This window comes from Sturnira hondurensis, unplaced genomic scaffold (assembly GCF_014824575.4).
Source record: "Sturnira hondurensis isolate 20B ecotype Veracruz unplaced genomic scaffold, ASM1482457v3 Scaffold0014384, whole genome shotgun sequence".
NCBI classification, from domain to species: domain Eukaryota; kingdom Metazoa; phylum Chordata; class Mammalia; order Chiroptera; family Phyllostomidae; genus Sturnira; species Sturnira hondurensis.
In genome coordinates, this window is record NW_028087015.1 from 35731418 (window position 1) to 35757754 (window position 26337).

General features: G+C 46.4%; 1 protein-coding gene and 1 long non-coding RNA gene across 3 annotated transcripts in view; one reads left to right on the forward strand and one right to left on the reverse strand.

The window, feature by feature from the left end:
* The window catches only part of ZFR (zinc finger RNA binding protein), a 78718-nt gene extending 76337 nt beyond the window's left edge, over positions 1-2381 (reverse strand). The window contains exons 1-2 of one of the 2 annotated variants that reach the window (XM_037063130.1): positions 2259-2380; positions 1862-1961 (exon numbers count right to left, since the gene is read on the reverse strand). In XM_037063130.1, coding sequence (XP_036919025.1) covers positions 1862-1961; positions 2259-2295 — 137 coding nt within the window. In that variant the 5' untranslated portion in view covers positions 2296-2380. Of the gene's footprint in view, positions 1-1861; positions 1962-2258 lie in introns of both variants that reach the window. The other variant, XM_037063132.1, reaches the window with a different exon arrangement.
* Positions 2382-11222: 8841 nt separating this feature from the next.
* Positions 11223-21831, forward strand: LOC118998578 (uncharacterized). The gene is made up of 3 exons (XR_005068894.1): positions 11223-11266; positions 21442-21631; positions 21746-21831. It is a non-coding gene; the product is annotated as an uncharacterized LOC118998578 (long non-coding RNA).
* Positions 21832-26337: the final 4506 nt, after the last annotated feature.

Sequence of the window (26337 nt, forward strand, 5' to 3'; positions counted from 1 at the left end):
AATGATTAAGTCTCTTTAAATTGGCATTTCCTCCCCTCATTTCTACCTGAAGGATTACATTAGAAAAAGTTTCAAAACTACCCCAAAGAACCCACTACATTTTTAATAATACACAGTTAATAACCCAAAAAGCTATCACTCTACCCGTACTTTAAAAAAATGGGTAAAACAAGCAAAAATTTTAATGGTTAATACAGCCTTATTTAGAACACAAAGTACTTGGCAGCACTAAATTTATGACACAGATGCTTGTTTCCTTGAAAAAGAAAATGGCTAGTTTTTTTCCTCTCCACAAAATCTGCTGGCCCTAAAAGGTTTTAACAAAGTAGCTGAAACTTTACTACTTGTTTACAACTTGTAAGCAAAGGGTTTTTTAATACTTAAAAAGCCCCAAGATTTTGCCCCAATTGTTTGTTACCTCAGTCTCTTTTTTGGTAATATAGGCCTCAGGATAAGAAACTTGTAAAAGAAATTCCACGTGCATTCAATTTCATCAACAAAACATACATTTGTACACTTTAACATCTCGTAAAATCAATGATCTTCAGCATTGTTGTTTTAATTGGTAGCAATTTTTTAGTAATGTATAATAAGATGCCCCTTACAATAAATGGCATCTGATAATTCCATGGGAAATGGCAACCTTCTCACAATTACAAATTTGAACCCCAAAAGATAGCCGCATTTTATAGATGAGGAAAAAGAAAACCCAAATAAGCGATACCCCCAAATGTCAAAAAATCTAGAACAAGAGACTGGAACCCAGAGCTCCTAGTTCCCAACGATGCCCTTCGCATTACACAAGCTGCGGCCTGAAAGTGAATGAGATGAAAAAATCTACCTGGGTTTAAGCAACAGCTGACATGGCCGATACACAGAGATACACTGAGATGCCCGATACAGTTTCTGCGCCGCGGAGAGCTCGCCACCTGGGAGCCCCGTTGGCTTACGGACCGAATCTGGGGATGCCGTCTCGGACTGGCTCAAAAGTGACAGGGACCACAACAAATAGCCTACCTTTTTAGGATAATGAGCTACGAACCCTTCAGAAATTAGCGTTTCCCTTAAGGTAGGAATTTCGTAAGGTGCACGCACTAGAATAACTCAGCCCAATCCCACTCGCGCCTGCTTCTCCCCAGGGCAAGACTCGCCAAGGGACACGACCGGCCCACATGGAGCCGAAGCTCCAGAGCAGGAGCAGGCCGTGGACTCGCTTATCAACACCGGGAACTTCGCACCCCTTCGCAGCCGACCGACTACACCATTCACAGGTGGTTGGTGTGTTTACATCTCTCCTAGGAGAGAAAACCGAAGGAACCCGAGGGCTGTCGTGACACCCGCGGTTTGTTCGCAGGGCTCGGGGGACGGCCAGGAGACGCCGCAGGAGCAGGTACCCGGGAAAACGACACGTTATCTGGGCTCGGGGGCCGGAGCACCGGGAAGACTGGGGCTCGGGAGGCGCCGCGGGAGAGAGGCCGCAGGCCCTGCGATGGACACTCCGCGTCGCCCACTCTCTCCGCGACGCCGGGGGAGGGGACCAGGGGCGGAGGCAGGGCAGCTGGGGCGATCGGAGCCTCGGCCTCCGCCAGCCTGCCGGGCTCCCGGGCCGCGGGAGGCCATTTTAGCTGCGAGGCCGCCGAAAGCCCCGGCGGCCCTCCACGTCCCCAACCCGGGCCGTCTCCCGTCCCGCCCCCCCGGGGGGGGTGGCCGCTTCCCGCCGCGGGCTCGGCCCGGCGGGGAGGGAGAGGCGGTGGGCCGGGCCCGCAGCGAGGGGAAGTCGGGGCCGCGGGCGGGGGCCGGCGCGGGNCGGGGGGGGGGGGGGGGGGGGGGGGGGGGGGGGGGGGGGGGCGGGAGCCGTTACCTATACTGGGCCGCAGCCGCCGCCGCCGCCGCCCCGCTGTGGGTGAATCCAAAGTAGTTGCCGGTCGCCATTTTGGCATCTTCCCCCAGCCGGCTGGGCACTGCGGCGGGCACGGAGAGTCGGGTCCCATGGCGGGAGGACGGGAGCGGAGGCGCAGAGACGCCGAGGGAGGGAAAGGGAGAGAGAGAGGCGCGTGAGAAGCCGCCCTCGCCGGGCCTGGGCCGCGGCCGCAGCCGCGCCGCCTCCCCCTCCCGCCTCGCACTCCCTCACTCACTCGCACGCCCCGGTGGCGGCCGCCGCCTCCTCCCCGGAGCCAGCCCCAGCCCCCGCGCCTCCCCGCCGCCCCAGGCCGAGGAAGGAGCTGGGCAGGGACCTCGGCGGGGCACATTATACTCACCATAGGTGAAAGAAACTACAGGGCATATGGGAATCATGGGCTCGGGCTGCTGCTGCTGAACTCTGAACTCTCACCCGCTGCCTCCCTCCTCAGCCCCTGCTCCTCCTCAGCCGAGAACAGACCGCCGCCTCCCGCCTCACTGCGCAGGCGCTGCCGCGCTCGGCACCCTGGGAGCTGTAGTCCCCGCCGCCTTCGCAGCTCCGGCGGGCGCGTGCCGGGGCCTCGGACGCGGGCGGTGGAGCGCAGGCCTAGTCTCTCTTCCAAAGTGGTAGTGACAGCGAGCTGCAAGCCGGCCGACCGAGGAGCGCGGGAGGAGCGCCTGGTCACGCCGTGGGGGAATCGGGGAGAGTGACCCGAGGGCTTGACGTCCGTTAGCTTTTTCTTTTCACTCTTCTCTCACTGTTGTGTGTGCGTGTGTTCTATACCTTTCAGTCTTTCTCGCCTGTGCAATTTTCATCAGAATTTGAGCTGGACTCATTTGGATTCCTCCTTGTTTCCTGCATCCTCGATTCTTTTCCCTAGCCTCTAAATTGGGGAGGAAAAGACGGAGAGGGGGAAGAAAAAAGAATGGCAAGTGTGCAATTCTGTTGGTTTGGAAGCACACCTCCGGACACCCCTCCTGAACACAACCTCTACTTGCCCTCTCCGTGACTTGCAGCCAGCCAGTCGTTGGCTCTTTCAACGTATATTGAAACACCTCACTCCCCCATCCCAGGCTAGGTCCTGGAGATATAGCAGTGAATAAAAGAAAGTACCCACCCACATGGAATTTCGCTTCTGGGAAAGTGAAGAGGATGTTAGAGAATAGCCAAATAAATGCTGTGTCGGGTGGTGATTGCAGCTTCAAGAATAAAGCCGGGAAGAAAAGATAGATAGTGGAGGGAATGGATAGGGCGGCCACTTGAGCAGAGCCCTGAAGTGAGGGACTAGCTAGCGCCTTAGGTACCCGGGGGACAGACCGCAGGTGGAGATCCTATCTATTGCTGGAGTGCTGAGGAGCAGCGAGGCTCATCTCGCTGGCTCATCTCGCTGGCGTTGAGTAATCGAATCAGAAGGGAGCCTTGGTAAGGGTACCAGATCTTTCGTGGCAAGGACAGAACTATATTCTCCCCTATGCACGTATTTCTTTTTTCCCTCCGCTTTCTCGCCATTTTCTCTTCCCTGGTCATTTCCAACCATTCTCTTTCCTCTTGCAGTTCCTGTTCTGACTGTTTTCTCCCACCTTCCCTCTTTCCTGCCTTTCATTGTGCATAAGTGCTCCCTTTCACCTCTTCCTCACCTTCTCCGTGGCCATTCCGCACACCCTCTGCTGCTGGTTTCTCCTCAATGTTGGATATGAGCATTGAAAAGAAATGCAAAGAACTCACTCATGAAGTTGAGGGCTTTATCCTGCCTTCTTATGCCAAAGCAGAAACAATACCTTCATTCCTCTTCGTGCCAACCCTGCTCCCCCCACACCTCCCACAAAGATGATGGTTCTAAGAACCTGTCTGATTGGTCCTGTTAGTCATTTCAAAAAGAGAGAGAGAAAAAGTAGAACCTTTGAGAAAAATCAACATCATTGTTTTTGAAAATACTGATGTTTCCCTAGGCTGAAGTTATCTGTGCTCCAAGTGTGTTGCTAGGGAAAAAATTTTTCAACATGGGATATTGGAACTGCATTTTAAAAGTAATTTGCCTTGAACTTCATGAGCAATCAAACCTTCATGGCACTGACTGGTAAGTGCTTTGATGAATTTGCACTATTAGTTACCAGAGTATATGAATAAAACTGGAGGACAAAAGACGGGCCTTAATCACCTGCATAAGAAGATTTTTTTAAGGCCACTTTTATGCATGGTTGCCTGGCAGGCCTTTAGAGGATGGAAGAGGGCTGCTGGTACACTCCAATGAGCAAATAAGTGACTAGAAAGAGGGAGGTGTGCCTCTTTGCTAACTGTTCTTCTAGGTCAGAGTAGGGGTGGCCAGAATAAAAATTATTTATAACAGTGCTCTCCTCAAATAGAGAATCTGTAGAAAGGGGTCTCAACTTACCCTTGACTTGGGTGTATGTAAAAAAAGGGTTTTCAAGAAGACTCGGGTCTTTTTCCTGAGCATTTCAGAGTGGAATGAAATTATTTAACCTTTTTAAACCAGTAGGACAGGAATAACATCTCTCTCACAGGACTGCGGTGTGGATTAAACGAGGCAGCATCTCTGTACAACAATACCAAGCACAAGATATTTATGCAAAAAGAACTAGCCTGGACGGTTGCAAGTCTCTTTTAAATATACCTACTTTTTGGTTTTAGGTGAGTGACAAGTGAATGTATGCCACTCACCTAAAACCAAAAACTAGGTGGCTCTACCCTAGAAGGGTTTAGGTCCCAGAGTGTACCCTGTCTGGGCAGCATAGCAGTATGCAGTCCTCTGGACCAACCACAGAAGGCGGGAGACTTGACTGGAAGCAACCCGTTATATCTGTCATCTTTCATGTCCAGAATGGCTGGCCTCAGAATACAAAAAAAAAAGTACATGGAACGGTCATTCTCCATACTTCAGCTACAGTGATGGGTTCAAAACACAAATCTGATCAAACCTTTCTGTCCTTGCCCTCCCTCTCAGGACAAAGCAAACTCATTGGTGTGGCCCACAAAGCCTCATGTGGTCCAGCCTCCCTGCCTTTTCAGCCTGTTCTCCTTGATTCTTTCTAGTCCAGCTGCCTTGGCTTTCTGTTTACCATGCCCCACCCACCAGAGAGCTTTGCACGTTCTCTCTGCCTGGAGTGTTCTCCTCACCTAGGTGACCCTCATGCTTCAAGATCTCTGCTCAGCGGACCCCTTGCTGGATCCGACCTTCGTTGTGCTCTCAGAGCACCTGGCATCTCCCCTTAGTTGCCTTTGTCACTGTTGCAATCTTTTACTTTGTGATTAGTTGATTAATATGTATGGTGAAAGAAAGAAACGAGCAAACAACAGTCCAAAATGGAGTCACTATTGCTAAGCCACGTCACCAAAGCAAAACTTAATAACTAACCTAATTGCTGTTTGAGCCTCTCCCAGGAGTGAAATTTTAAACCAATCAGTCTGGAATTTCCTGATCAACTCTAGTGAGATAATCCACCTAAGACCCCTGCTTTCCTCTAAGGCAGCAGATTTTCAACCTTTTTCACCTCACAGCACACATGCACTGATTGCTAAAATTCTGTGGCCCACCAAAAAATACTTTTTCTGATGATCTGACCAAAAAATGGATACAGTTTTGGTTCATTAATGCTGGATAGCTCTTGTCGTGTTGGCTTTTGTCATTTTTTTTTTATTTGACAATGTAAGGGAAAAGAGGTCAGTGCCCCTAACTAGTCAGGTGGTGCGTGTTTTAAAATTTCTTGTGGCGCTCCAGTGTGCTGTGGCTCACGGGTTGAAAATTACTGTTCTAGGGAAAGGGGTCCTTGTTTGAAATAATTCACCTTTTTAAACTTCTTAGTCCCATCCTCCTTCTGCCTATGAAAAACCTTCCATTTTGTTGGGAAAAACTCATGGGAACATCCTAGTTGCTAGACGGGACGCTGCCTGATTCACGGATAGTTTAGTAAAGCCAATCAGATCTTCAAGTTTACTCGATTAAATGTTGTTCTTTAACATACATTTCCCCCATCAAACTACAGCTTGGTGAAGGCAGGGTGCCTGGTGATAGACCCCTCACTAAGAATTTACTTAGGAGATGAACCAGGCTGTGCACAGTGTAATCTCTCTTTAATGATTCAGAAGGTAGTGCAGGGACTCGCAGCCTCAGTCATTGTTAGGAACCGCAGCAGTATCTGAGGGCAAGTGAGGCAATGTTCATTGGCAGACCAATCAATAACCACAAGGTGGAGCTAGCCAGAGAAAGCCCGCCCCTACACTCACAGAAGATGTATCTAGTCACCCTTATTCCCAACTTTGAGTCAAGGCCTGGCATCCTGAAAGGCCTTATTAAAATACAAATATGTCAGCCAGCAAGGAGGACATAAAAGCTGCTCTGTACCAAGAGGAGTATGACATGGTGAGTGAGAGTGTGGACTCGGAAGCTGGACCCAACTGGCTTCCACTCTCAGCTGTCACTCACTGCCTTGTCGCCTCAGCCACAACCTCTCTGTGCCTGATTTTTCTCCTCTGTAAACAGAGTTGATAAAAGGAGCACCTATAGCAGGGGATTGTTGGTAGGGCTTTCAAATCTAGTTGTAAAGTGTCTAAATCAGTGCTGGTCTCTCTCCAGGCACGTGTGTGAGCTTTGGTTGTTATTCTAACCTCCACCCATTCTTAACACAGTCAGAAAATGAGCCAAAGGATGGGAATGTTTTCGGAAGGGAAGGGGAAGATCAAGTCCATGAGAACATAAAAAGGAGGAGCCTAGATCTCAAGGGGCAGCATGGAGGATCATCGGGCACGTGCAATAGGAGGCAAGGGCAAACTGCCGCCTTGCTCTTGCCGGGGACCCCAGGCAGGGAGTAAGGTCAGCCGAGACCGAGGAGAGGAGCCAGCATTTACCAGTGTTGTTGACAGAGAGCCCGGAGATTTTTTTCTTTAATTTTGCTGTGCTGCCGTGAAAACACTCATCTTCATTCTTCATTACTTAGAAACTCCACATTTCTACGAGGTAGTATCACTTTATGATTTCTAAAGGACAGAATATTACGGGCACTTGAAAAGATTTAAATGTTAAAGGCTCTCTAATTCCGGTGTTCTCCCCAATTTTCTGACAATAAAACAATCACCTAAGGAATCTGTCAGTGATACAGATTCCTGGGTCTCGTTGCAGTCCCACTAAACTGGAACCCCAGGGACTGTGCCTTGGGAAACCATATGGTGAATGAGTCCTCCCCCTCCCCAAGTGATTTTTATCAGTAAGGAAGTCTGGGGGACATTGGGCCCAACCTCGTCATTCTAAAGATGAGGATGCTGAAGCCCAGAGAAGCTGAATAACCTACTGAAGGTACAGCACAGGCGGCTCTGGAGGAACCATGCCTCTGGGGAGAGGCCCAGAGGACTGACTGTCCATCTAAGAGGTGAAAGAGACTTTATTTTTTCATTATGTGCCCTTTTGTGGTGGTTGGTGAGGGGAAGGTTTTACCATATCATAATGAATGAATTGTTCAACTAAAAACCTAGTTCTAACTACGTTGGATTTGCATACATCTTGGAAATACAGTCATTTGTACCCTGGCTCCCCCTCCCACCCACCTACCTTGAGTCAGCTTTCTAGCTGCAGCCCCCTCACTTCCCTCCCTTCTGCCGGCTCCAGACTCCCCACCTGTGCAGCCTCAGCCAGGCTGGAGGCCTGGAGCATTCAAACAACCTTTTCTCTGCCTGGATGGCCTTGTAGGTTAGTCATCCTCCCCCCAAGTCCCAGAGACTGCAGGACTGGCTGTGGCAGCCAAAGCCTTTCTCAGAGGACTTGCCAGCAACACGCCTTAGCAGCACTTAACCTTGAGTACTTTCAGAAAGGACTCTGTGCTGAGTGGCCGTGTTCCCACCTTCCTAATTTTTCATTAGCCACATCTTAAAGCCACAAAGGCAAGATTCCATGTAAGGTAGGGTTAGAAGGATACATTTAATGTCCAAACAGGGGAGTGTGGAACAAGTGGAACTATCACAACTGCAGTGACCCTGCCAACTATTTCAACCACTTTGGAGAGCTGTTAAAAAGTTAAAGCTCGACAAAGGCACACTTATTACTCGACAATAGTACTTCCGGTGCTCCTACAGAAACAGATATATGTGTGTGCTTATGAGAAGATAGGTAGAAGAGCCCTGGCTGGTGTAGCTCAGTGGACTGAGCACAGGCCTGAGAAGCAAAGGGTCGCTGGTTCGATTCCCAGTCAGGGCACATGCCTGGGTTGCAGGCCAGGTCCCCAGTAGGGGACACATGAGAGGCAACCACACACTGATGTTTCTCACCCACTCTTTCTCCTTCCCTTCCCCTCTCTCTAAAAATAAATAAATAAAATTTTTTAAAAAAGAAAGAAAAGATAGGTAGAAGAGTATTCACAGGAACAACTATTCATAGTGTCCAAAATTAGAAACTACTCAAATATAGTAGTTTCCATCAATAGTCAAATGGGTAAAATAAATTCTATTATATTCATACAATAAAATATTTTCATCATTGAAAATGAATGAATTACTGATACATGCAGCATAGATGATTCTCACAAATATAGTGCTGAGCATAAAAAAAGCCAGACATAAATACATTTATATGATGTCATTTACATAAAGTATTTTCTTTTTTCTTTCCAGTTTTACTGAGATATAATTGTCATATTACATCATGTAACTTTTAAGGTATACAATGTGTTGTTTCGATATCTGTGTATACATATTGTGAAATGTTTACCACAGTAAGGTCAGTTAACACATCCATGACCTCACCTAATTATAATTTTCTGCATGGAGTTTTAACTAAAAACAGGCAAAATTAATGTCTGGTGTTCTAAGTCAGGGCTGTGGGTGGGAAGTGACTAGGAGGAAGTGTGAGGGAGAGTCCTGTGAGCTGACAAAATTAGGGTCCATCAGAGAAGATGGGTAACTTATAAAACTTTAATTTATAAATATAAATTGGATAATAAATGAGTGATTTATAAAAATTCACTGAGTGGTCCATTCATGTTTTGTGTCCATGTAAGAGAACTTAAAAAATTAGTCCCCACAGAGCAATGGTTCTCTACTTCATCAAACCCAAATGCCCCCCTTTTATAAGAATGTTTTGTAACACCCCTGTACTCTTCTGCAGTGAAAGTTATAGATAATTCTACCTACTACATGTATGTATACATTTTTTCTTTTTAAAATTAAATGTTAATTTTATAATTTAAAAAAATCAGTATAGTGCCTTAGTTGAAGTATAAAAGAAAAGAGGGAAGGGAAAACACTTCGTAATGAGAAACTGTGCATTTCAGTGTGTTGATGTTGGGGCACAGATGCTCTGGAAGACACTGAGTGACCACAGGAGGTGCGTGCAGCCAGCGCCACGATCTCCAGGAACGCGAGAGTCGCAAGTGCAGACGGCCTCAGGTGATGTGCTAGCTAATTACTGGGGCACCGGTGACGTGGCTTCCTGAACTGGTAAACAATCTGTGCTAAGGTCTTAAACTGGACAGAGAACAATCATTCTTCCGTTTGTGCAATAACGACACTCCTTCCAAGTCTAGAGCATGTTGAAACTATGCAAAAGATACTTTGCGTTTGTATGTCAAAGCCAACTTAAATTCTAGACTTAGATCATTGTAAACACACTTTGCATGTATTGAGAATACATGAACGTCCAAATTGATATTACAGTGTTATAGAATTCGAAACAACTCGTTGTCGTACGGGGCTGTTCTGTGTGTTGCAGGATGTTTAACATTTGGGGTGTCTGACCATTACATGCCAGGGGTGTCATCATGACAACCACAAACTTCCAATATTCCCCAGTGGTGGTGTCACTTTGGTGGAGAACCATCTGTGTAGAGGATAAGTTCTAGGCTATGTGTCGTTAATGTCCTCCTTTATGGAACCCTTGACGATGTACATGCATCAAAATAATTTGATGGGCATAACAACTTGAATAAACTGTCTTGGGGCATCCAGGCTTCTCCACTCATCCTACTGCAGAACTGCCCCCAGTGAGGTTCCCTGGAATCCCAGCTTAATGAAGATTTTGGTGTTCTGCTGTTCTTGCTTGAAGTTAAGGGTCCATCAGAGGAGATGGGTAACGTTCCTGGACAAATAAGTAAAAATCATGCCTGTAGTTCAAGCTGTATTACTACCTCTGCCCTGCGAGCCCAACCCTCTTTACAGAATTGATGTCCCACCCACACTCAGCCTGCCCCATGATGGCTGAGATGGTCAAGGACACCTGCCGGGGTGGACAGAGCCCACTGACTAGAAGTCTCAAGCTCTGGAGGTCTGTGAGGGAAGATGTGTGAGCCCCGAGTGGCTAGAAACACATAATTTCACTGTTACCGAGAGTACCATAATCACATCTTTGGTGTCCCCTGCAACCAACACGATCCCCAAGCTGGCACCACGTAGTTACCACAGGGAGCAGGAATGGCAGATACTGTTCATTGCCTACTGAGCAGCTGTTGTGGACTGAATGTCTGTGTCCCCTTCCAGCTTCAAATGTTGAAGCCCTACCCCCCAATGTGTTGGTACTTGGTGATGTCCTGAGGGTCGGGCCCTCATGATGAAATTAATGCCTTTATAAAGACTCTGTCTCTCTCCCTCCCTCTCTCTCTCCCTTTCCCTCCCCCTCTCCCTCCCTCCTTGCCTCTCTCTCTTTCTCTCTCCTCCTCCTCCTTCTCCCAAGCAATGCACTTCTCTAGGGGTGTAAAAATTAGGGATATTCGATTGCAGGCAATAGAAACCAATTCTGGGTAATGCAATTAATAAGGGACTTTGTAGAAGCCTCAAACTGAACAGGAAGGCTGGAGAATCAGGCTTGGACCTGAGCAGAAACAAAGTCAGCTCTGGAGGGCAAGGAAGCAGAAACAGTCCGGTCAGACACCATGGCCTCAAAAACGAAAACCGACCATTTTCAGTTCAGTTCTTTCCAGAACATTCAAACTAGAGGCAGGATCAATTTCAGATGGATTGCAGATTTAAATATGAGAGGAAAATCAATAAAGCCTTTAGAGGAAAACGGAGGAGAGAGCTCCTTTGGATCAGAGAGAGTAAGGCAGGTGTCAGACACAAGCCAGGCTTTTTGAGAGGAAGGCTCCTGGTCTGGAGCAGAGATGGGAAACAGAAGGAGAGCCCAGAGACTTGGAGGAGGAGGGGAGGCGTGCCTGTGGCTGAGGGATTTGAGAAGCATGAATACAGCAAATACCAGGCCTGTGACAGCCGCGGAGGGATTCCAGATCTCTTCTGTGCTGGCTCAGGTATTTCCAAAGCACCTCCCTTCTTGGTCAGGATCCGCTCAGCCTGCTGGGAAAGTGCCTCGGGGCTCCTCGCTGAGCAGAGACTCACTTCTCCAAGTCAGGGCGCTCAACTAGCTGCAGACAAAGGGTAAGGAACCAGCCTGGGGCCTCAGGAGGGAGGAAAGCCAGTGTCCTGGGGAAGATCCCCAAGAGAGTGCAGCTCGCAGTTCTGACGTCCAGGGGATGAAATTCAGGGCCACTGGTGACCTCAACAGGAGAGTAGAGCAGTGGAAGCAAAAACCTCGTGCTTTGCATATATTTTAGTAAAAAAATAACTATTACTATTGCACCAGGCCCATTCTAAGCCCTTAACACGGGCTGTCTCATTTCATCCTAATAACTGTATTGCATAAGTTGCTATTACTCTCGTTTTACAGATGAGAAAATGGGCTCAGACAGTTGAGGCTGCTTGCCCCAGGTCACATAGCTATTAAAAATAGTGCTGGGGGCCCTGGCTGGTGTGGCTCAGTGGATTGGGCATTGGCCTGCAAACCAGAAGATCACAGGTTCCATTCCTAGTTAGGGCCCATACCCTCTCTTCCCTTCTTTCTAAAAATAAATGAGTAGCCCTGGCTGGTGTGGCTGGGTGGATTGAGCACAGGGCCTGTGAAGCAAAGGGTTGCCGGGTTCGGTTCCCAGTTGGGGCTCATGCCTGGGTTGCAGGCCAGGTCCCCAGTGGGGGACGCACAGGAGGCAACCACACATTGATGTTTCTCTCCCACTCTTTCTCCTTCCCTTCCCCTCTCTCTAAAAATAAATAAATAGAATATTTTAAAACAATAAAAATAAATGAGTAAAGTCTTAAAAAAATAGTGCTGGGATTTAAATGTTGGTAGTATGGCTCCAGAGATACTGAAGCACTGCACCCTATATTGCCTCTCATGTTTATGAGGGAGATAACCAGAGTCCCTGAAACAGACTCTGGAAAAGGACTGGAACCAGAAGGCAAGGAGCACTCCAAGTTGAGAACTAGAGAGCTCAGAGGGGCTGAGAGCAGAGCAGGGGGGAGGGGGGGTTGTCGAAGAGTCAGGCTGTGATCTTTGGTGGGGGAGGATTCTGTACTGCTTTCATTTCTTCAGAATTCCATAGTGGAACTTGCCCAGCAAATCCTGCTGCTTTGAGCTCTTTCATATACACGTGAACTTCTTTGACACCTGACTCTTATCTTGATAAGAGTAGACAGTGGCTCTTGTTTATCTGCCTGAGTACATACTCCTTACCCTGGCCTCCAAAGGCCTGCGTGACTCAACAAACCCAAGTCTCAGCTGCAGTCTGTCCAACACCCGGCTGAGCCCCACACAACAGATTCATTCATTCAACAGATCCAGCCGCTTCCACTTTGCTTTCCTGGCATACCCTTACCTCTTGTCTTTAACCATTTAAATGCCACCAATCCTTCAAGGTCTAGCCTAGGTTCCATCCCCTCCACTTGCCTTCTGTATTAGTGAGGGATCTCCAGAGAAATGGAACAAATAGGGGATATGTATATCTCATATATATGTACTTATTATAAGGAATTGGCTCTTGCAACTACAGAGGGTAAGAAGGTCCAAGATCTGCAGACGGTGAGCTGGAGGCCCAGGAGAGTTGATGCATAATTCCAGATCAAGTCCAAAGGCCTGGGAACCAAGAGAGCTGATGGTATAAATTTAGTCCAAAAGCCAGCAGGCTCAGACCCAAGAGGAGTCAATGGTTTAGTGTGAGTCCAAAGACGGGAAAACAAAACAAATGAAAGACAAACCAATGTCCTAGTTTAAGCAATCAGGTAAGAGGGGTTCCATTTTAGTTGAGGAAGAATCAGTGCTTTTGTTCTATTCAGACCTTCAACTGATTGGATGAGGCCCACCCATATAGGGAGGGCAATCTGTTTTACTCAGTCTATTGGTTCAGATGTTAATCTCATCCAAAAATACCCTCACAGACACACCTAGAATAAGGTTGGAGGAAATGTCTGGGTAGCCATGGTTCAGTTAAGGTGAAACATGAAATTAACCCTCACATCTTCCTTCATTTTTTTTTCTTCCTTCATTTTTGAATTGTGATACAGAAAGATCACTGGGGAGGAGTAGGGAGGGATGGTAGGATGAGGCAATGGTAAATAGTCTAGGATTGTGGGATTAGCTGAGAAGCTGAATGCCTCTGGAGTGCATGGAATTATGGGCAAGAAGATTTGAAATAAAAGAAGGGTGTGCTGGCTGGTATGGCTCAGTGGACTGAGCACTGGCCTGTGGACCAAAAGGCTGTGGGCTCAATTTCCAGTCAGGGCACATGCCTGGGTGGCAGGCCAGGTCCCCAGTTGGGGGCATGAGAGAGGCAACCAATGGCTGTTTCTCTCCCGCACCATGTTTCTCTCCCTCTCTTTCTCTCTCCTTTTCCCTCTTTCTAAAAATAAATAAGTGAAATATTTTTTAAGAAAAAGGGCTCTTGAGAGCTCTCAGATGGGCTGGCTCTGGTTCTCAGGCTCTTTTCTTTGAGGACGCCTGCATGATTCTGCTGCAGTTGCCTGCCTTTCCCAAGGGACAACAGATAGTATTTTGGATGGGAAGGAACTCTGGGTGCAACCTGAGATCAGGCTGGCCTGGTGGAGGGTGGCAGTTTTATTCTTCTTTGGGTGTTTTAGAGGGATGAGCTTTGAGGTAGAAGCCAGCCATTCTTCCAAAATTGTGTAGGTTTTGTATCTTATGTTGTTTCACTTAATAAACTAACCTTATAGAAATAAGATAATTGAAAACTGTCAGGGGAATGATAGAATTCAGATGTTAATGAGTTTAGCCTTAGACTTCCAGTCAAGATGGAGGCATAGGTAGACATGCTTTACCTCCTTGTACAACAACAAGATGGATAACAACCAATATAAAACACAAAACAACAGGAACTTCCAGAAAACTGAACTGTATGGAAGTCCTACAACCAAGGAGTTGAAGAAGAAACATTCGTCCAGATGGGTAGCAGGAGCAGAGAAAGGCAGCTGGGGCCAGGGTGGAGAGGAGGTGTGGTGAGGTGACAGGGGCAGCTGGCAGAATTAGGGGTCCCACGTTCACGTTCAGTGGGTAAAAACTCGGAGGGACAACTGGAGGTTGAGCAATCCCAGCCCCAGAGCAGACTGTGCAGCCCAGGTGTCCAGTGCTGGGAATAAGCTAAAGGAGTTCATTGCCATCAAGGCATTATTATATGAAATGGGGACTTAACTAAGAAAAAGAAGATCAAAACTATGAACAGTAAAGTGACAACAAACTCACAACTATCAACAACTGAACCTAAAAACAGAAAAACAAACTAAGCCAACAACTAGAACAGGAACAGAATCATAGAAATGGAGATCACATGGAGGGTTATCAGTGGGGAGGGGGAAGGGGGAGAGTGGGGGGAACCGAACAGGGAATAAGAAGCATAAATGGCAGGTGCAAAATAGACAGGGGGAGGTTAAGAACAGTATGGGAAATGGAGAAGCCAAAGAACTTATGTATGTGACCCATGGACATGAACTAAGGCGGGGGAAATGCTGGAGGAAATGGGGGTACCAGATGGAGGAGGGCAAAAGGGAAAAATGGGCAACTGTAATAGCATATTCAATACAATATAGTTTTAAAAAAGAATTTAGCCTTAATCGATAAGCTTAAGTGATTAAAGCTGTAATGAAAGAGTTACGGTTCAGCCTTAATTGATAGGCTTAAGTGACTAATGCCTGTGGAAAGCTGTTCTTTCAAAATTGTGAAGCTTTTAAGTAAAGACTCCATTCTTTTATCCTTTGCCTCTGGAATTTTGCCTAGAGGGTGGTGGCGGGAAGCAGGTCCCCAACTGCCTTTTGGTAACAAGTGGAACTATGTCCTCTAAGCCCGAAATTATTACTCGTGGTTACTCTTGAAGAGTGAGATCCCATGAAGGTAAGAGAGAACTTCCATTTTCATAATTTACTATTCAAAGTGAGGATTAAATTTAGTAAAATTGTGCTTTCCTTTATTACTTTCTTTGTATTTTCCAAATTATGTGTTAAATTATATTAAAAAGAGTGATCTAATTCCAAGTTCCGGTTATAGAAGATAGGACAAAAGAAGGTGTTTAATAAGCTATGCAATGCAATAAACAAAATCCATGATTGTTGGAAACTATTCAGAATAAGCAATCTGGTTTCTTCAGCAGATAAATTGTTATAAACAAAAGTGGAGAGAAAACCTACCCCTAAAAGAAATTTTAAGATCATAGTAACCATTCGCAAAGTGTGGACAATATTTGGGTCACATTTTTAAAATACCACAAAATGAAAACAGAAGAATTCCTAACTTTTACGGGACAACTGGCAATTTAAACGCTGACAGAACATTTGATGCTATTGTGTAATAATTGTATGGTGGTGATATTTAAAAAACTGATCCTTTAAAGAAACGTACCCAAATTTCTATGGATGCAATGATGTTATGTCTGAGATTTGCTTCAGAATAATCTGTGGAGAGAGGAAGTTGGTCAGGGTACAGGTGGGGCAGGGTGTCATCAGATGACGGGTAGGGGGTTGAGATGGGAGATGCCTAGAGAACTCCTGGTCTTATTTGGTCTATTTTTGTGTGAGTTGGAAATTCTCCATAAGTAAAAAGATTTCAAAGGTTATAAGGCCAGCACAATTTAAGCGCAGGCAATTATTTCTATCACAGCAACTGTGAAAGATTTATTTTAAAAGCTTAGAGGTTTGCTGAAGGAAATCATTGAAAATTTCAAATGCTAAGAAATTTTCATCCCCGTTTCTCTCCTCCCACACGACATAATTGGCATCCTGGCCACAGACTTGTGTGAGTCCATGCAGGACACAAAGGTAATTGTAGCTCACTCCCGGTTTCTGGCTGCAACTCAGCCTGGCTTGGCCGTGTTCCCTCAAGTTCAGAGCTGAAGCCTCAGTGGAGACTTTCCCTGCTATAGAGACAGGGGCCCACACCTGGGCTTATGCAAAACCTGGAGGGGCTACCAAGATGATTAAGACAGGGCCCCCACCCTCAAGAACATGTATCAGCCATTACATCCAAATGGAGAACCGTGCGCACTTCTCAAGGCGTCTTCCGAATTGTGAGGTTCCAGACAGATGAGAGTCCGTCCCCAACCCCCATTCTCTCTCAAGCAGTCCTGTTCATTTGAACCCGTCTGAACGCTGGTGATTCCTGGGTTTATACACCCAGCCGTGCCTTTCTCCTGACTGTTGACTTGCATATCCAACTGTCTTCATGACATTCCCATCCCTCTAAATGGCAGAGGGGAATCTGGAAAAGCTATGTAATAGGTCTTGGAATATTTTCTCAAGACCTCCTTCCACCTCTCACTGCTCATCCCGGAAAGTCCTTAACTCTTCTCCTTTCTACACACTTCACATCCAATTGCTTACTAAGCCCTGCTGACTCCACCTTCAAACAACACCTCAAGTCTGACTGCTGCTCACCACCTCTACCGCTCCCCTTGGTCCATTCCACTGGTGGCGCTGGTCGTGCTATTGCAGCAGCCTTGTGAGTGGTCTTGCTGCTTCTTGTCCTGTTGTTTATATTAGTAAAGATGAAGTTCTAAAGATTAATCAGATTACAAGCCACTCCCCTGCTCAACTCTCTCTAGTGGCTTTCTCTTCTGCTTTCCGTAAAATTCAAATTTCCTATGAGGCCGACCTGGCCTCTGCCCACCCACCATTTCTCACTCCTCTGGGCTCACACTCCTCTAGCCGCCGGCCTCCACAATGCCTTTAAATGTTTGTTCCAGACTCAGAATCCTTACATTTGTTCTTCCTATTTCAGATTGTTCTTCCTTGAAACTCCTTGTAGCTTGTTGCTTACCTTGATTCAGGTGTCCACCTAAATGTTAAGTCTCAGAGATGCCCTCTCCCTGCCCTGTGTCAAAGATCCCAATCTCTTCTTTCTTTTCTTAAGATTTCATTTATTTATTTCTAGATGTAGGGGAAGGGAGAACAAGGAGAGAAACATCAATCGGTTGCCTCTCACACACCCCCGGCTGGGAACCTGGCCTGCAACTCAGACATGTGCTGGGACTGGGAATCGAACCGGTGATCTTTCAGTTCGCAGGTTGGAACCCATTCCACTGAGCCACACCAGCCAGGCCGCCAACCTCTTCTAATCATTTACCCTGACTTTTTTGAAGATTTTATTTATTTATTTTTAGAGAAGATGGGAGGGAAAAAGAGAGGGAGAGAAACATTGGTGCATGAAAGAAACATTGATCAGTTGCTTTTTGCACACCCCCAGTCAGGGACCTGGTCCACAACCCAGGCATGTGCCCTAACCAGGAATCAAATCTGTGACCTTTTGGTTTGTGGGACAATAGCCAACCCACTGACCCACACCAGTCAGGGCTGCCCTGCTTTTTACTATAACACTTGTCACTACTTAAAATGGTGAATGTATGTGTTTATCTATTTTCTCTGCCCTTCCACTCCTTTTCCCAAAAATGCAAGTTACATGAAGGCAAGGACTTTGTCCCTCACCTTCGTATCTCTAGTGCTTAGCGCAGTAGTTGAATAAGTACTTGCAGAATGAGTGAAAGAATGAATCTTCCAGGACTAGTATGTTATGGACCTACTTTGCTCTGAGGAAGTGACAATACCATTTACCAGCCACTCATTGTCCTTAGAATCCCAGACAGAGCGCAGGTATGTGCTATGGAGTTCGTGTGAATTTCCACAGGGGCCACCAGGAATTATGTTCTCCAAAGGGCCTGATGCTTGACCCGCTGGGACTGACAGCTGACGCCTGGACCGCAGCCCACCTTCAGATAGAGAACATTCACTTTCTCACCTGCACAGTGGTACTCTAAAAGGAGAGCAACTCACCCCACCGAGAGCACTCTTTCGTGGCCCAAGGATTCTGTTTGGTTGGTAAGGAGACCGGGTTTGAATGCAGCCCGAGTGGAGTCTCAGATTGTCTTTAGGTCCCGCCCTTTTGTATCAGGCTCCTGGGGAGAGGAGTCAGGTACTGAAATGAAAAAAAAAACTAGTCAAGCTTAAGAGCTGTAGAAAACAGTGCAGGCTGGCTGTGTTATGGCCTCACAGAGTTTATCCCAAGGTGGAAGAAAGAGGTCCTTCAACAGCAGCTAAGGGGAGCTGTTCCTGGCCTTTGACCCCAGAGACTCGAGAGATACTATATTATCTCTCGAGTGATAGGGGCACCAGCCCCAGTGGGGAGCGTGGAGACCCCTGCAGCCAAAGTCACGGTGCATGTCTGGTGAGGAGGGAGGGACTTGGAATGACAGGGGAGCTGCATGGAAACACGGGGCCTGTGCCAAAGGGGGGTGCTGGATGGGGCAGGTTTTCCTGCAGTGATTTTGGTAAACAAAAAGAGTGAAATTTCAGTGGCTTACAACCGCAATGTTTCTCAGTACAGGTCTCCAGGTCCACTGGGGTGGTTCGGCTTCAGGCTGTGGGGCTGGTTCAGGTCAGCTCCATGCACATGCCTCTCATGCTGGGACTAGAAGCTGTTCACAGCAGGGACAGGGGCTCAGGAAACCAAGACAAACTATGCAGGCACGTTTAAAAATTCTGTTCAGGTGACAGACACATCACAGTCAAGCCCAACATCAATGGAAGCACAAAAATGTGTCAAAGCAGGACACCCTGCCAAGCCACATGCCAAGGCTGCAGGTGTTACCTTCTATTGCAGGGAGGGGGTGAGGGAGCAGTAACCCCATCTCCCACAGGGCCATCAAGGCTGTTTGGAGGCACAAGTGCGTTACCATGGAGACACCTTGAGTAAGAAGAGTGAAATCTCAATGGTAAAGGCATGCTGCTGCAGATTGTTCCTATGTTACTGTTACTGTGATACATAATCCTTTTATTTTATTTTATTTATCTATTTTTAGACCGAGGGGAAGGGAGGGAAAAAGAGGGGGAGCGAAATATCAGTGTGTGGTTGCCTCTCATGCACCCCCTACTGGGGACCTGGCCCTCAACATGGTCCTTACCTGAGGACATCCTTACTGATTCTGGAGAGGGGAAAGCAGGGGGAGAAACATCAGTCAGCTGCCTCCTGTATGTGCCCTGACAGGGACCAAACCTGGTAACCTAGGTATGTGTGCTGACCAGGGATCAAACTCATGACCTTTCAGTTCACGGGACAACACCAGCCAGAACTGTGATAAATAATCCCTGATTTTGACCCTCCGGGCTAAAATTTGAGCTGCTTCTAGTTTTACCCTCCGGCTAAATATGAGATGCAGAAGCTCGAGTTACAGGACCAGGCAGGAACTTCTACCTGGCAGGAAGCAATGAGACTGAGAAGAAACGCACCGAGGCTGCAACCTTGTAGCAGTAAGGGGCCACGCTGCACACCCACGCAGTTGCACACCCACAGCAGCCAGGTCAGTGGGGGAAAGACGCACAGGGGTCTTTTGCAGGTTTGTCTAAAAGTACAGATAATAAGAAATACAGATAAGAGAAAAGTATAAAAAAAGAAAAAAAGAAACATGCGGGTAAGATCTCTCTTGCTGTGCATTTAATGACCTTTATTCTTTTCATATCTAAGAATTATATTATCTCTCAGCCCACCAAGGAAGTGTAAGAATCAAGGTTCCACATAACTGATCTTTCCATTTAGTGGAAACTTTCCCCTTCAAATGCCAAAACAGTGTTTATTTCACCACCTTTTAAAAATAGCCATTAGCCCTGGCTGGTATCGCTCAGTGGGTTGAGCACCAGCCTACAAACCAAAACATCTCTGGTTCAATTCCTAGTCAGGGCACATGCCTGGGTTGTGGGCCAGGTTCCCCAGTTGGGGGAATGAGAAAGGCAACCACACGCTGATGTTTCAGTCTACGGAACAGTGTTGGAGCACCATTCCATAGGCTGAAATGTTGCAGGTTCAGTTCCCAGTTAGGGAACGTATCCAGGTTGTGGATTTGATCCCCAGTAGGGGCTCAAGAAGGCAACCAATTCATATTTGTCTCTCATTTTCCTCTCTCTCTCTCTTCCCCCACCCTCTCTTTCTCAAAGCAATAAAAAATGTCCTGGGGTGAGGATTTTCTTTTTTAAAATATAATTTGACAACCTCATAAAAATAGAGTTTTCCATACTACCAAAGATACATATTCAACTTAAAAAACAAGCACACGGCTGGAAAGAATAATCATCACAAGTATAAAGGGTAAAATAGGTAACATAGTGATGAAAATATATAAAGAATGTCTGCAAATGAGTAAGGAAAAAATAACCTAATAGAAATACGGGTAAAGGAGGAAATGAACATACGATCCTGTGCAGCAGAAATGCAAATGGCTGGCAAACATATAAAGAGATACTCACTTTCCTCAGTGATAGAATAATGTAGAGTAAAACAAAATAAATATGGCCTTTTCACTTTTTATATTTGGAAAAAATAAAAAGACCAATTATAACCAACACTGATGAAGTTGTGGGGAAACAGACATTCGCACGCATCCTGGCTCAAGCACAAGTCACGTACAGCATTTTAAAAGCAAAGTGCCGGTATTTTTTATGATTTTGAACGTTTATACATTCAGTATGGATATTCACTCCCAGGTACCTAGCCTAGAGGAAAACTGAAACGTGCGCACTGTGAAACATACGAGCAGACAGGCTCTTCCATGTGGCATGTGAGTGTGTGGAAGGTTAGAAAAACCTAACTGTCTATCAGCAGGGAAATCATGAACTAAATTCCAGTAAAACCGTACTGTATGTTGGGGGGACTGCCATTTCTTTTCTGGTCTTGTAGTTCCAATGAGAGGAAATAGAGGTAGGCCACACCACTGCCCCCTTACTCAGACCTACCGACGGGAAGAGGGGACATCTAGGAGTAGGAATTTGGGAGAATAGGCCTGCTCAGCCAAGTCTGTTACTTTTTCTCTTTTTTGATGACCTTCCAGGACACTGCATCTTGACCTGTTACCCATAGTGTGGCAGGTTCAAGTCCTCTGGGACTCGTTGTGACCTAGTGAGGAAGCCTACCTAACTCAGCCCTAATTGTTGGCAGAAATGCTAAGCCAAAGATTTTTTTAAGCTTTTATTTGCTTTTATTTATTTATGGGAAGGAAGGAGGGAGAGAAATATCAATGTGTGGTTGCCTCTCATGCGTCCCCTGCTGGGAACTGGCCTGCAACCCAGGCATGTGCCCTGGCTGGGAATTGAACCTCGGTCTTTTGGTTCACAGGCCCGCGCTCTTTCCATTGAGCTAGACCAGCCAGGGCAATCATTAGACAAATATTTGAATCCACGTTCAAGTCGATGTTTATCAGTAAGAAAGCACACTCTGTGATCTGCTGTCTGTTTTTCAGTTGGTCCTGTTTTGAAATGGGAATAGAGAACAACTACCATGGCCTCCGAAAAACCCAACTTTAAGCCTTGGGCAGTAGAACAGGACTGGCCCTGAGAACCAAAAGAACACATGGGGAGACTAAGGTCCTGGCACAGCCAGGGCTGCTGGCGTTAGGCTTTGTTGCTGCAGTAGGAAGGGCAGGGCCAGAGGTAGTTTTGCCCTTGTCTCTTTGAAATACAGTTTGAAATGTGGTCTCTTTTTTACATCTGCTTTTAGGGCCAAGCCGGAAACTAACCTCCTGGATTCGTTTGACTTGTCTACAGGTTCAGAGTCACAGCCCCGTGTTGGCCGGTGGCATAACCTCTGGCCATGGCTTTGGGTTTCAGAGACTCGAACACCATGGCTTCAACATCGGTATGGATGCGTGTTTAACAAACCTTCTTTGAAAATTGAAATGTAACATCCATGCGAAAAACTGCTTCAAGCATAAGGGTACCTGCTCAGTGAATGATTCCAAAGTGAACACTATGCACATCCCCCACCAGAAATGTGTTTTATTAATAAACAGTTACGCTAAATTCTTGGGTTGAAGTAGAGAAACAGCTCAATAAAAATTGCTAGAAAGCCAAAGGCTGAGAAGAGCTTACAAGGCCTTTGTCTAGGAGTCAGAGAGTTAAGGAGGAACTTAACTTTCTGTGAAAGTTTGAAAAAAAAATAGGCTTTAGGCTAGAGCAGAGGAAGAATAGAAGCAAAATGAAGGAGAGTTCCCCCGGGACAGATTGGGATCTGAGAGCTGGGTGTCAGTGTGTGGTCCCAGCCCAGCAGCGTGAGCAGCCCTGGGAGCTTGTCAGAAATGCAGACTTTGGCCCTGCCCCTCACCAAATTCATCAGAGTTGGGCGGTGGGAGGGGGGGGGCGGGCTATCTTTTCTCCACATTCTCAACAACGCTTTTCACTTTTTGTTTTTTGATGATCAACATCCTAACAAGTGTGAGGTGCTACCCCATGTGATTTTGACTCGCATTCCTCTGGTGATTATGATGTTGAATCCCTTTTCATGCACCTGTTGGCCATTTGTATGTCTTCTTGGGACAAATGTCTATTCAGTTCCTCTACTCATTCTTTATTGGATTTTTTGCTGTTAAGGAGTTATATGAGTTCTTTATATATTGTGGATATTAACCCCTTATCAATATATGATTTGCAAGTATGTTCTCACACTTGGTAGATTGCCATTTCATTTTGTTGATTGTTTCCTTTGCTGTGTAGACACTTTTTGGTTTGACAGAGTCTCAATTGTTTGTTTTTGTCTTTATTGCATTTGCTTTTAGTTTTAAATCCTAAAGAGTCACTGCCAAGAACGATCCCAAGGAGCTTACTGCCTATGTTTTTCCTCAAGGAGTTTTATGATTTCAAATCTTACGTTCAAGTCTTTAATCTGGCTTAAGTTAATTTTTGTGTATAGTGTAAGATAGTGGTCCATTTTAGTTCTTTCGCATGGGGCTGTCCAGTTCTCCCAGCTCCATTTATTGAAGAGACTGTCCTTTCTCCCATGGACATTCTTGACTCCCTTGTTGTAAATTAATTGACCATGCATATGTTAGTTTATTTATAAGCTCTCTATTTTGTTTCACTGATGTATGTGTCTGTTCTTAGGCTAAGAGTATACTGTTTTGATTATTTTAGCTTTGTAATATTGTTTGAAATCACAGAGCATGGTGCTTCCAGCTCTGTTCTTCTTTCTCAAGATTGTGAAAGATTTGGATGTCTCATGTTTCTCATTGTTGTCTAATTGCTCTGGCTAGGACTTTCAACACTGTGTTGCAAAGAAGTGATGAAAGCACACATCCTCATCTTGTTCTTCGTCTTAGAGAAAAGTTTTCGGTCTTTCACCATTCAGTTTCATGTTAGCTATGTGTTCCTTATAGCCTTTATTAGGAAAGATATTGCATTTTTGAAAGGCATGTTGAGATGGGGTGCAAAGTGGGGTTCCCCAGAATATAGGAGAAATTCCCCACAACCCATGGTTGGGGGGTGGGGTCATGGGGGAATACAACTGCTTAAGATAGTTTACGTAACTATAGCTAGTTGATAGCTGTGCTGCCGCCCCAGGCAAAAGGTCTAGTGACTTTCAGAGCATTCAGGGCCTCATGACCCAGCCCGGGGAGATGGCCCACCCCAGATGTCTGTGTGTCACAGACGACTCTTGCCCTGACTAAAGNGATGGGGTGCAAAGTGGGGTTCCCCAGAATATAGGAGAAATTCCCCACAACCCATGGTTGGGGGGTGGGGTCATGGGGGAATACAACTGCTTAAGATAGTTTACGTAACTATAGCTAGTTGATAGCTGTGCTGCCGCCCCAGGCAAAAGGTCTAGTGACTTTCAGAGCATTCAGGGCCTCATGACCCAGCCTGGGGAGATGGCCCACCCCAGATGTCTGTGTGTCACAGACAACTCTTGCCCTGACTAAAGATGGCAGCTGAAAAAAAAAAAGATAGAAGCTGAAAGATATGGGGGAACTGGCAAAAGAAGCATATTGTAGGAGGGGCCAGATATGAAGTCATGTGGGAAGCTCTGGGTCAGCATTTAAAGATAAGGGCAGGCTGAGAGAGAAAAGCTGGTTTGCCATGAGAGCTGAAAGAAGAGGGTAGCAGCCGTGTGGTTTGAAAGGGTGTAGATGGACTGCCCGTTGGCCATGATGCCAGTAGTTAGTGGCAGCCATGAGGAAGGAGCCACGAAGAAGGAGGATTCAGCCGTCTCTGTGTAAGAAGGTGCCACGTGGTTTGGAGAAACAAGATGCCACACGGTTTTGAACTAAGAGCTGGAGTAAGAATGAGGAGACTGGGTAAGAAACCTACCTGGAGAACATGGCCGCAGAGCTGATGGAGCTATGCGGGTACCTGTCTAACCGAGTCCGAATTACTGGGAGATGCCTAGAATGCTGAACTGTGACCAGCAATGCTAAGCCACAGATTTCTGCGTTTCTGAAAGATGGTACCTCTGACTGGTGTATTCTGAAACTGGACTGGGTTGGCAAAAGGGGGTAGGGTTGTGTTTTCAGGTGTTTTAAAGGGAATGAGACTTAACAGCAGAAGTCCGCCAGTATTCTGAATCTGTATCACCTGGAAATAAACAACCCCTTTCCTTTTTCACCAAACTCTTGCCCTGGGACTCACACTTCTTGGTGACAGGAAATTGAACCCCACAGCTGTTCCAGAACGGCATAGGCAGGGTTCTGTAACTGTATCTTCTTGTTATATAACCTTTGGTGAATTATACTGGACACTGTGATTGGGTGTGTTTCTGATGGAAAACACAGCATGGAGAGACTTCTGCCAAGATGGAGGCATAGATGGAAACACTGTGCCTTCTCCCACAAACAAGTTTTAATACAACAAAGGTTTGGAGAACAAAGACACAGCCAAAGGACAGAAAATTGAATTATACGGAAGTCCGACTACATCTAACTGTGCAACAGGGATGGTAAGAGGGGCGGAGCCAGCAGCAGAATGAGGTCGGGCAGGACAGATCCCGCGACCTAGGCAAGCAAGTGGCCCGGACACAGTCAGGGTGTGGGGCAGACTGACCACAGTCGCACATTCGCACACAATGAGATGGACCATGCAGGCCCCAGGGGGCGAGGGCTGACGGCGGTGGCACACTCGTGTGCAGTGGGTCGAAACGCGTGGGCCCAGTGACGGTGGCAGCTGCAGCACCTGTAGCTGTGGCAGTGGGAGGTGGGAGACGGGACGCCATAGTTCATCGTTGGCCCCGCCCCCACATAAGCGTCACAACCCAGCGACTTAGTTGCCCTGCTCTAGTGAACACCTAGGGCTCCGATCCTGCTACCTAAAAGGCACGAACAGCCCAAAAGATGGCGCAAGAAGAACTCAAAGTCCCAGAGCCAATAACTCTAAGCGACCAACAGATTGCCAGCCTCTCAGAAGCACAATTCAAGACACTATTTATCAGGATGCTCACAGAACTGGTAGATTATAGTCACAAATTAGAGGAACATAGTCACAAATTAGAGGAACATATGAAGGCTAAACTAATTGAAATGAAGGGAGATGCACAGGAAACCAATAGTGATGGAAAGGAAACTGGGACTCAAATCAATGGAATGGACCAGAAGGAAGAACAAAACATCCCACCAGAAAGGAATGAAGAAATGAGAATTCAAAAAAATGAGGAGAGGCTTAGGAACCTCCAGGACATCTTTAAACGTTCCAACATCCGGATTATAGGGGTACCAGAAGGGGGAAAGAAACAGCCACGAGTGGAAAACTTATTTGAACAAATAATAAAGGAGAACTTCCCCAGTCTGGCAAAGGAAATAGACTTCCAGGAAATCCAGGAAGCTCAGAGAGTGCCAAAGAAGTTGGACCCAAGAAGGAACACACCAAGGCACATCATAATTACATTAGCCAAGACCAAAATGAAGGAGAGAATCCTAGAAGCAGCAAGGGATAAGGGGACAGTCACCTACAAAGGAGTACCCATCAGACTGTCAGCGGATTTCTCAAAAGAGACCTTACAGGCAAGAAGGGGCTGGAAAGAAGTATTCCAAGTCATGAAATCCAAAGACCTACAGCCAAGATTGCTTTATCCAGCAAAGCTTTCATTTAGAATGGAAGGACAGATAAAGTGCTTCTCAGATAAGGTCAAGTTCAAGGAGTTCATCATCACCAAGCCCTTATTATATGAAATGCTAAAGGGACTTATATAAGAAAAAGAAGATGAAAAATATGAACAGTGAAAGGACAGCAAACTCACAGTTATTAACAACCACACCTAAAACAAAAGCAAACCAAGAGGACAGCTAGATCAGGAGTGGAACCATAGAAATGAAGAACACATGGAGGGTTAGCAACAGGGGAGTGGGAGGAGGAGAAGTGGGGAGGAGGCACAGAAA